Source organism: Apodemus sylvaticus, chromosome 20, assembly GCF_947179515.1.
Source record: "Apodemus sylvaticus chromosome 20, mApoSyl1.1, whole genome shotgun sequence".
NCBI lineage: Eukaryota > Metazoa > Chordata > Mammalia > Rodentia > Muridae > Apodemus > Apodemus sylvaticus.
The window spans coordinates 37,426,620-37,438,431 of NC_067491.1; the positions used below are offsets into that span (position 1 = coordinate 37,426,620).

At 38.2% G+C, this 11,812-nt stretch overlaps 1 protein-coding gene across 1 annotated transcript in view; it reads right to left on the reverse strand.

The window, feature by feature from the left end:
- Nucleotides 1-11,044, reverse strand: part of Epyc (epiphycan) — a 30,342-nt gene extending 19,298 nt beyond the window's left edge. The window contains exon 1 of the mRNA XM_052165989.1: nucleotides 10,868-11,044. Within this exon, the coding sequence (XP_052021949.1) occupies nucleotides 10,868-11,032 (165 nt within the window). The 5' untranslated portion in view covers nucleotides 11,033-11,044. The remainder of the gene's footprint in view (nucleotides 1-10,867) is intronic.
- Nucleotides 11,045-11,812: the final 768 nt, after the last annotated feature.

Genomic DNA, 11,812 nt, shown 5'->3' on the forward strand with positions numbered 1-11,812 from the left:
ATCAGAAAAAAAAAAAAGCCATAATGAAAATATGTGTAGAGACAGTGATGTGAAAGAAGAAAGGATGTGAAACTGGGGCTTAAAGAATTCAGGAGGGGTGAGGTGGGGAGATAAAAAGGCAAAAGTTACCAAGTGGGTAACACAGACCAAGGACAAGCCTTATGAAAGTCCACTAGTTCATAAATTCATTTCATAATACAACGTTTGGAAAAGAATCATTTCAATGGAGGCATCCTACATTAGAGGGCACAGAACTTCCAGAAGGCACACGTTATTAAATCAGAATCACCATGCAAAGTATAACCTATCTGCACAAGAAAGACCCCAGAAATCTGCCAAGCAACAGAGGTCATTGTTATGGCCCATCAAAGCTACACAGGTAGACCCACTTGATTGCTGATGTGCTGACTTCAACACCGCCCCCTCCCATCCCTTCTATCTGCCAAGACAATTTGGAACTGTCCTCCCTCCTGGCTAGTTTTCATTGTACAGAAGGCTCCCACATAGGCTTCTGAGAGGGAAAAGACGGCTGCAGTTTCACCTTGTCCTGGTCCCAGCAAACCACAACATCAAACATGCCAAGAAAAAAAAATGTGCCCTTTGGGGCAGCTGTGGCAGGCCTATTATGAGGTAACCAACTGTATTTTTGTGGAAGAACGCTCCACAAGAATCTTCATGATTTGGGATTTTAATACTGTTTAAAGGCTCTGTCAAGCAAACTGAGCTAAGAGTAAAATTTACTAATTTTTTTTATCTAAGTGTTCATGCTGTCAATTTACCTTCTTAATATTTACACTTATAATAATGGGTATTGGATCCTGTTAATGCAATCAGAAAAGCTGTTGAAGTTAATTAGAAAAGCTTCCTTTTTGATGGGCAGCATGTCATAGAAAGATGCATATGTGGTCAATGTACTTAGAACAGGAGACTGTGTGCTCAGTTATAAATGGGTCTTGTTTATCACTGCCCCTCAGTTAAGGCTCAGGGAACACTGTGGAAGACGGAGTGGAAAGATCTGGAGGATGGGAGTGTTGTGATACACTGTCTTCTGGGCATGATATGGCGGCCACCTTTCAGACCTTGTCCAGGTTGTGTTTCACAACACAGGTGACTGATCTCTGGCCTCTACCCCTTACGAGGCAGTTGTGAGCAGTTGTGAGCAGTTGTTGCTAGCTGCTGGGAGAGGGGGAATCATTTTTCTTTGAGGGTGAGGCCACAGATATGGGCATCACAGAATAGATATAGTTATTATCCAAATGAAGACATAAAGGAGGTAGAGGAGACATGTTTGGAGGAAGGATAGAAGTGCAGTGTGAGGGAGGAAAATATGGGATGAATATGATGATAGTCTGTTTACATTCTCAAGGAGAAAATGGTTGTATATGAAGATAATTTAAAAATTAAATTTAAGTGGCCTTGATAAAAATTCGAAATAAGTGGCCATGAAAAAAAAAAAAACAGTAAAAGTCCCTCAACATGTTACCTGAATTCATTTGCCGACACACTGATTTCAGTGTTGTGAGTGTGTCTTTGACACTGGGCAATTTTAAAACTGTAAAAGTAATTCATGTCTGACCAGATGGGTAAGTTAGTTAGTAAAGCACTCACTATACAAGTAGGGTACCTGAGTTTGAATTTTGAAAGCCTCCATAAAAACTAGACATTTAGGAGCACCTTTGATCATGGAGCTTATATTCGGAGATGTCCATGAACCATCTAAGCCCATATCTGCAGTAGAAAAAACAAAAACAAAATGGAGGCCGTCTTAACCAAAGTAGAAAATGATAGTTGACACTCCGGTTAGTCCTCTGACCTCCCTATGTGTGCACCTATGTTCACACACACACACACACACACACACACACACACACACACATATACACACACAGAGAGACAGAGACAGAGACAGATAGAGACAGAGAGACAGTCACAGACACAGACACAGACACAGACAACACAGACACAGACACACACACACACACACACACACACACACACACACACACACACACCGAGAATGCTTGACCAAACCAGAGAATTCTTGAGCCAGAGAATCATATTTTTTGTATGTGTATAGCAGACAGGAAGGTTAATCCAATCCTGGGCAGTTGAAAGGCTAAGGGAGAGAGGTTGGATTTTACTACTCAACAAAAGTTTTATGAAATTGCTATAGCAGCCTCCATTGAAGAATATGCTGAGGTTGGTTCCTCAACTAAAACTAGAGGAATATGAGTCACTGGCAAAGTCTCCCAGAAGCCACACTGCCTAAGTTTCATGGAAAGATGGAAGGGGAGAAGGAATTGGGCAGGTTCCTTAAGGGTATTCAACCTTGAGAGCCTATTAGAAAAGTCCTTCATGCCATCCAAGAGTGTCTCATTTGATAGAACACACACTTGATGCAACATCAAGTGTAATAAATACAGGGTTTATATGGAAAAATGGGAATGCCAATTCAATGATTCTTCAGAAAGTAAAATGAACTTCAAACAAGTGTTGATGCTTGAGATTGTCACACCATGTGCCAGTAAGCAGGGGGAGAGGAGAAATGGCTTTGGCTGGGATATGAGTTACCCTAAAGTTCATTACAATGACTTTGAATGGAGGTTGCTAGAAATGTGACCACAGCTTCTGAGTCCCTGGGCGCACCCAGGTCTTCTGTATCTTTGTTTCAGTGTCTGCCTTTGTGTGGATCTTTTCATATGAGTACTGCTGCCTGTGGATACCAGGCACATCATACACCTCCGAAGCTGGAGTTATAGGTGGCTGTGAGCTTCCTGAAGTGGGTTCTGGGAACTGTACACTCTCACACACTGCCGAGACATCTTTCATTACATTTATTGATGTAAATGACCTTAGCCACTGATCAGATTCATGATGATCATAAATTCATGGGAAATTTATTAGCATGTGCACTTTGTGGGTAGAATCATAAAACTATATTTCACTACTGTAACACACCAATATAGTTTCCTTTCCTCTAGTGTATTTAAATTGTATATTTATAAGACTACTAGACTATAAGTTTGGAGGAACAGAAAGAGGTGGCCTAATAAGTATCTGCTCAGATATAAATCTAAGCACAGTGTAGTTTAGAATTCACTATTACTTAAGGCCTATCCTTACTGTGAGGAATCTGTCATAACCAAGTTGTATTCTTAGAAGCATCAGTAGAGTTTCTTTGAATGAGCCCATTATAAAATTAAGGGCATTTATTAGATGTTCTTTATGCCCAAGACTCTCCCATAAACAATTAACATGAGTATTTTACCCAATTGTCAAAATATATACTAGAACCAGAGACTGAGAGGGATGTAAAGACTTGCCTAAGGTCTTGTAATTGGTATGACAAGCATGCAACCGATTTCTAGGCAATCTGATTCCCATTATTGTGCACCGTGACAGAATGCCTCCTGGTACAGAAATGGGTTTATAGTGGATAAACACATCTCCTGCCACCTTTAAAGTATACATGTTCTGTCTTCCATCCCTGGGAACACCAGATTCAGAAACGAAATCACTGAACTGTGTAGTTATTTACTTTACCACTTCGTCAACCAGTACCTAACCAGTAAGCCTTAGTCTTCAGCAGATCATATTTACTTTATAGAGTTCTCTTCTGTTCATTCTTGGAAAGACAATTTGGAAATAAATGTCATTTGGAGACTTAATCAAACACTAAATACTGCATTGATGAAAATGGGGCCCTGGATTTACTTGTCTCCCCAAATATATCTCAGAGTTGAGCAAATAACTTTTGGCACGACTCAATAACCACTATGTCACCAACTGAATTTCCCGGTATTAAAAGGCCCCGAGCTTTCAACCTATGCTGCTAATGATGTACTCAGATCAATTTGACACGCTGACATGCAGATATGTTTGGCACTATGGAATTCTACTTTAAACCTAAGCATGGTGCTCAGATTTATTGAAGTAATCTATATTAATTATTCAAGAGCAGCGACTCTGAACACCTGACAGTAAAAACTGTGCTTTCCTCTATATACTTTGGAACTGAGTAAGAGAATAGTGTGTGGGAAGCCCTTCCTTGAATTTCCATGAGCTGAGTTCAGGTAAGAAGGGCACATTTTCTCCTCTGCTGTGCTTTTATCAACATTGACAGCTAAGACTCACATTGTGATACTGAGCCAGTTATAATCACTTGAAAGCTGTTATTTTTCTAATGACTTAATTTCTTATATAAACAAAGCACTATTTGGGCATAGGTAAAAGAACTCAAAATGGGAGATCAAGCTGCAAAGTAACAGAGGTAGTTACTGTCAATGATTTCTTGCCTTGGCAAGGAAAGAATACAGCTTAAATGTTGCTCTAAAACTTATTGGGTAAATAACTATGAGCGAAACTCTAGTTTTCAGTTATTACTCTTATGTGAACACAATGATATCTTATTTTCATGAGTAGTCTGAGTAAATGTATGTGTAGGGCCTCGTAAAAATGTAAGACAAACACAAGAAAATGATTGACAATGTTTAGCAATACATTTTCCCATAGAGACGCCAGGATTATGACATTTCTTGAGGTTTCATTTCTACAGTTTTAATACATCTTAAAATAAGAATTGGATTATTCAAAAATCTCTATAAAACAAATGTGCAGAGTATTGATCAGATTAACACATTGAAAGCGCATCAGTAAAACTCTCCCCTGCCCCTTCAACTAGAGGCACTGCAAGGAAGAGGCAGACTCACTTTTATTTTTCATCAAACATACAAAAGAATGTTTACCTCAGGTTGATGAGTTAGAATCTCTCTTTTAATAGAAACACATTGCATATGCAATTCCCAGGTTTGAAATGTTAATGTTCACTGTATACTTGGCCCAAAGGTGGCAGTAGTAATGAGACATAAAAATTAAATCATAAATATATTGTTACCCAATGAAATGGATAGTAATAATAATACTAATTTAAGTATTTTTCTCAAAGAAGATGAAGAATATTTTAATACAAAATATCTCTAGATGAAGACCTACAGCTACGTAATGCTGAAAGGATTGAAAGTCAGCCTTTCCAACCTAATTCATTATCTAGTATGAAGTGACCAGCCCTAAAATTATGTGAACAGACAACTGTATAAACACAAAAAACAAACAATGGACTTGGCTGGCTGCATTTGCCAATTTGTGCATCTGTTTATAACAACGATAATAGAAAAAAAGAAAAAAAGAGCCCAAAATTACTTCGACTCTTCTAAAGGCTCTATCTGGGGTCCCAGCTCATAAGTATCTGTCCTTAGGTCATTGAGTGACACACTATTCTAATGACAGAAGAAGAAAAGTCTCTTTTTCATTTTTCACTAATGGCGTTGCTTCCATGGCCTTCCCCATCCCCAGAGCATCAGAGAGATCATTTCACTCCTTCAGAGAATCTAACTGCTTCATCTTCTTTAAATGTCATTCTCAGGCTTAATTTATTTGAAACCTGAAACAGCTTTTGTAAGAACAAGAATCATTCAGATACATACTTTCCTTCTGTGCATTGCTTGCCCATGTTTTAAGGACTTTTCTGACCTGCTTAGGGATGCTATCAACTGTGTTCTGTCTGGATATAATGGGAAAAGTGAACATTTGAAAGATCCACCTAACTTCACGAACTGGTGTTTTTCAAAAAGCCAGTGTGTGGCAGAATCAAACCATGAAGGAGTAAACCACTCACCCAACTGTGAGATAGATAATGGATCTCATAGTACTGAGTAGTAGACCTGCGATGAGACTTCAGATTCTACAACAAAGTTAATATCTGCAGTGAGTCATTGTCTTAGTCAGGGTTTCTATTCCTGCACAAACATCATGACCAAGAAGCAAGTTGGGGAGGAAAGGGTTTATTGAGCTTACACTTCCATGTTGCAGTTCATCACTAAAGAAGTCAGGACTGGACCTCAAGCAGGTCAGGAAGCAGGAGCTGATGCAGAGGCCATGGAGGGATGTTTCTTACTGGCTTGCTTCCCCTGGCTTGCTCATCCTGCTCTCTTATAGAACCCAAGAGCACCAGCCCAAAGGTGGAACCACCCACAAGGGGCCCTCCCCACTTGATCACTAATTGAGAAAATGCCCCACAGCTGGATCTCATGGAGGCACTTTCCCAACTGAAACTCCTTTCTCTATGATAACTCCAGCCTGTGTCAAGTTGACACACGAAACTAGCCAGTACAGTCATGCTGTGCAGCTCTAGACTAGCAATAAATATCTGTAGCTCTTTTAAACAGATACTAACATATTTTTGCACTTTGTATTGGATATCTATGTCAGAGTAGATTTCTTTAGAATCTGACCAAAACAACCTAGCGCACTGAAGATGGAAGCAGATACAGAGAGAAGCTGTATTCTATTAGGCCAAACAATGAAGGGATTTACAAAAACAAAACAGAGCCATTGTTACCACTAGACAGTTACATCTTGAAAGGTCACTGCCCTTTCATTGAAAATAAAAAAAAATGTGTAATTTATATTTAAATATACTAGGTAGACTGATCATATAAAATGCATATACTAAAAAAACATGAAATGTTCATTAAACAAAACAAAACACACATTTATAAATTCATGACAAGAAAGACTGTCCTCAGCACTGAAGGAGAAATGCAAAGAAATTGTTTCATGAGGGAAATTTTGCCTGCATTTCTTTTTGGTTGTTGTTGCTCTTAGTATTTATTTTTATTACATATTTCAGATATTTAAAAAAGCAATTTTAAGGCAATATGCAACATTGTTTCAAAAACTCTATACAAGGAGTTAGAGCAACTGGAAAATAAAGATAGAGGACGTTATAAGAAGCTAAGGAAAAAGAAGACTAAAACAAAAAATAAAAATACAAAACAAAGCAAAAACTAATTCCAGAATTATAAGCAGGCAAAATAGACTATCAGGAACACTCGTTTGCATGATATATGGTTTAGCAAAGGAGCAAAGTCACACCAATTAGAATAGCTAAGATCAAAAACTCAGTGACAGCACATGTTGGCGAGGATGTGGAGAAAGAGGAACTCTCCTCCATTGCTGGTGGGATTGCAAATTGGTGCAAAGACTCTGGAAATCAATCTGGAGGTTCCTCAGAAAATTGGAAATAAATTTACTTGAAGATCACTCTTGGGTATATACCCAAAAGATGCTGCTTCATACTACAGGGGCACATGCTGCATTATGTTCATATCAGCCTTATCAGTGAAATCCAGAAGCTGGAAGCCCAGATGTCTCACAATGGAGAAATGGGTACAGAAAATGTGGTTCATTTATACAATGGAATACTATTCAGCTATTTTTTTTTTGAGACAGGGTTTCTCTGTATAGCCCTGGCTGTAATGGAACACACTCTGTAGACCAGGCTGGCCTCGAACTCAGAAACCCGCCTGCCTCTGCCTCCCTGAGTGCTAGGATTAAAGGCGTGCGCCACCACTGCCTGGCTTATTCAGCTATTAAGAACAAAGACATCATGAGTTTTGCAGGCAAGTGGATGGAAGTAGAAAATATCCTGAGTGAGGTAAATCAGATCCAAAATGACACACATGGTTTGAACTCACTAATAAGTGGATATTAGCCAAAAATGTACAGAATACCCAGGATATAATCCATAGAACTCAAGAAGTATAACAAGCAGAAAGGGCCAAGTGAGGGTTCTTCAATCACACTTCAGAGGGAGAAGAAACCAATCATGGAAGGCAGAGGGAGGGACCTGAGTGGGAGTGGGGGAAAAGGAAAAGGGGAACAAAACCAGGTATTGGGGGTGTGGCAGGAGAGAAGCCTTAAGGGCCAGCAGAATGAGTAGAAATATTCAACCTCAGGAGATGAGAGGTAGAGGGACGCTCTAGAATGTACCAGAGATCTGGGAAGTAAGAGAGGTTCAGGATTCAAAGAGAGGGACCGTAGATGAAATGCCCAGTAGTGGAGGGAACTTGTAGAGTCCACCTCCAGCAGAAAGATAGGGCATCAAGTATAGGGATGGGGTTGCCATCTCACAGTCAAAAACTCTGACCCAGAATTGTTCCTGTCTAAAAGAGCTGCAGGGACAAAAAGAGAGAAGCAACTGAGGGAAACGGGGTCCAGTGACTAGCCCAATTTTGAATCCAGGTCAAGGGAGGCTCCAAGGCCTGACACTATTACTGATTCTATGATGTGCTTACAGACAGGAGCCTCTAGGTGAAGCCTTGGAGACTGCAGAGGAAGGAGAGAAATGGGACCAGCACCACAGTTGTCATGGGATATATTCCCAGGACAAGATAACACTCACAACTGGCCCCGCATTCTCTTTAAGACAATTTGGAGTGAGTCCCCTTTACTATAAGAAAGATGAACTACCATAACCTAATAATTAAACCCTGGAAATAGAAAAAATCTAATAACCATGGTCATCACAAATACTTAAACAACACAAAGACTACTGGTTTCAAATGCTACACTTTTAGATGAACCATCCAAGCAAGTACAAAAACCTTTTCCTCTAAGAACTAAATACAGGAGATATACGTTACCTATATGATATATGCATAATATATCACATGCAAGTAGATGCATATGCATTTATGTGTTTAAGCTGTCATCAAAAACTGAAACATACATTGTAGAATGTCTATGTCCAGTCATTTCTTATAGTCCTGAGACATTCTTTTGTAGAAAAATTAGTTTATAGCCAATGCTATCTACAAAGCTTCCTTCTACTTCATATTGACACCAACATAGGTCAATCCTTTTCATGTCCTATTAGGGATGTTGGAGCATTTGGAATTCGATTCAGTTAAAACCAGCATCGAGTTAAACAGATACTCTGGGAAAGTGTAGGAAGCATGGAGAGGAACATAGAAACTCTTAGTACTCAGACGGAATTTGTGACTGTTGTTATAAGATAATGTTGTAGGTAGCTGTTGCCTTGCCATTAAATCTTAGGCAAGTTATTTAAAAGCTTTGTCTTTAAAGTTACATCTGTTTAGTGGAAATAGTAATAGCTTATCAAAATTTATTCAAGGAATAACGTGATCATGAGCTCTGCTTTAAAATAAAAGTCTGTCACACATGAGGGATGATAGCACTAGGCAAGTGACGAGGCGTTCCCTACATGGCGGGCACACAGGAGATTGTTCATTGAGAGAAGATTGTATGCAGAGCATCTTTATACAGATATATTCTTAAAGTACTTGGTGGCAGAAGATACTCAACTCACATCCAAAGATATCCGGAGGAACTGGGATATAGTGCAGAATTCTGACAGAGATGACTGGTTTTAAATTTTATATGGAGGATGTTATCTCCAAAAAATTTTTCACAATCTTCCCTGAAAGAGTCAGACTCAGAACTAAACAATGTTTCTTACACTGTGCATTGGGTTCTTCTGAAGGACATGGACAAACCTCATACTCCACTCCTCAGAAATACTCAAAGAGAATTCTTTGGTGATAATCATTAAATTTTGAGTCCCTGGTTTCTTTTTTATTTTCTATTTTAAAATACAAAATGAATCAAATATATCTGAGCTAAAATGTTTATCTTGGCAGATAACTGCTAAGATACTAAAACTTTATTAAAAACAGAAGAAAAATGAGATTAAAATATGGGGAGAGAGTCAGGCTGAGAGTAAAGGAGAGAAGTGTGAATATTTTGTTTTGAGCTCTGATTTTTATTTCATAGGGCACCATGAATTGTATCAAATATTTTGTCCTCTTAAATTTTATACAAGTTAAACATATCATGATGTCTAGATATTTTGTAGGCAAGGCCATAAAAAGTAGCAATTCAAAGATCTATGTTTGAAACAGAGTTCATAATTTACAATGATCCTTTAAGGCTAATCTGATTTTCTCCCTTATTTATTTATATCTACATTTTTGCCAATGTTGCATATTAATCATGCTTCAAGGTCTGTTTACTTTCTGACTCATGAGAATTAGCCTGTATCCTTTAGTTATGTGAAAGTTTAAGGAAGGCCAGCACTTAATTAGAAATATGTCATATTAGATTTATGTAACAGACTGTAACCTTGACCATGTCTCGTTTATGCTGGGGAGAGAAATTAACCATTCAGAAATGCATATTCCCTTCTGGTAACCAGCAAAGTTCTAAACAAGAATGCTCTTTTATTGCCTGCTTTTGTTCTTTTTTCTTTTTTCTTGTCTTTTTCACCTGACCTAATTTTCTTCATACTCTCCTCATCATTTATTGGGCACCTGAGATGGAAGGTCCTAGGTTATCTGAATTTGGTCACCAAAACCCACATGATAGAAATAGACAACAAAATTTCTCAAATTTTCTTTTCTTTTTTCTTTTTTTGGTTTTTTGGATTTGGGGTTTTTTATTTTTTAATTTTTTTAAATTTTTTTTTAATTGAGACAGGGTTTCTCTGTATAGCCCTGGCTGTCCTGGAACTCACTCTGTAGACCAGGCTGGCCTCGAACACAGAAATCTGCCTGCTTCTGCTTCCCAGAGTGCTGGGATTACAGGCGTGCGCCACCACCGCCCAGCTAAATTTTCTTTTCATTTCTCTTTTTCTTTCTCCCTCTCTCTTTCTCTCTCTCTCTCTCTCTCTCTCTCTCTCTCTCTCTCTCCCTCTCCCTCTCCCTCTCCCTCTCCCTCTCCCTCTCCCTCTCCCTCTCCCTCTTCCTCTTTTTGCTATTTATGGTGCTGTTGGAAGCCAAAAAACTGTCTCAGCATTCACATTGAAAATGGTACACATGTAGTATGCAAATATTTATAGAATATTGAGGTCCAACCTTTGTTTATAAGTAAGCAATATCTATTGTCAAAATGGAAGTGATTAAATAAATAAATTAAAAAATAAAAAAATATAATATTTGACAGTAAAAAAAAAGCTCTTATCAATGATCATTCAATGCATTTAAAAGCCTCAAGTATGAGTTGTCATTACCTGTACTTGGTTGTCAGGAATGTGTTCATAGTTATAAAAGGTCCCCGTGTCCTCCAACATGGCATCATACACTTCTGAGTCATAGTTAAAGAGCTCTGTAGTTGGTGCAGCCAACATAGCATCAATGATGATAAGTACCAGGACAAGTCTTGTTAGCATTCTCATCTTTCAAGATTTCTTAAACAGAAAATGTAAAATACAAAACTGATAATTGCTTAGAAACAGTTCATACTAAATAGAAATAATTGATCAATGTCAGGATCAAGAAACTAGAGCTGGTATCTTTCTTTATAGCCTAGTTTAAAAGCAGCACATGTAACTTGGTAATTTCAAGGAGCCAAATGTTCCATCCACACACATCTTCATATTTTTCTAATGTGAACTACAGTGAAAAATGTCTCATGCTATTCATGGGGAGGAAAACGTTAGCATGTGAAATGTTTGTAATGTACTGATTCACAAATCCTGTTGTCAGTTGATAATTATAACCATCAGAGCTTTCTGTACAATTTAAGAAGCTTTAGGTCTCTCACTGACTTTGATATGAAGATGTGTGATGAGGATAATGATGAAGGTGGAGATTGGTGATCTTGCCATTGTAGAGATGAGGAGACTGAGAGGTTATTATTGATACGCCTGACACTTATAACTCTTCCTGGTGTACCAAAGTCTAAGGTTTTTCCTACCCGAAACAAATTAATTAAGGTTATGCCTCTTATTGGTCCTTTGTTGACCTGTCATATACACTTTGATATATTTCTAAATTAATATTTTATGCAGTACATTCTAATGTTTTAGCAGAGTGTAAAATTGACTTTAATTCCTTAGTATTTTGCTTTACTTATCTATATCCAAGATGTAGACTCAGAAAGCAACAATGATACATGTCAGAAAGGCAATATTTGCCCAAATCCCTCTATAAGGGGGATTGCACACACATAGAAA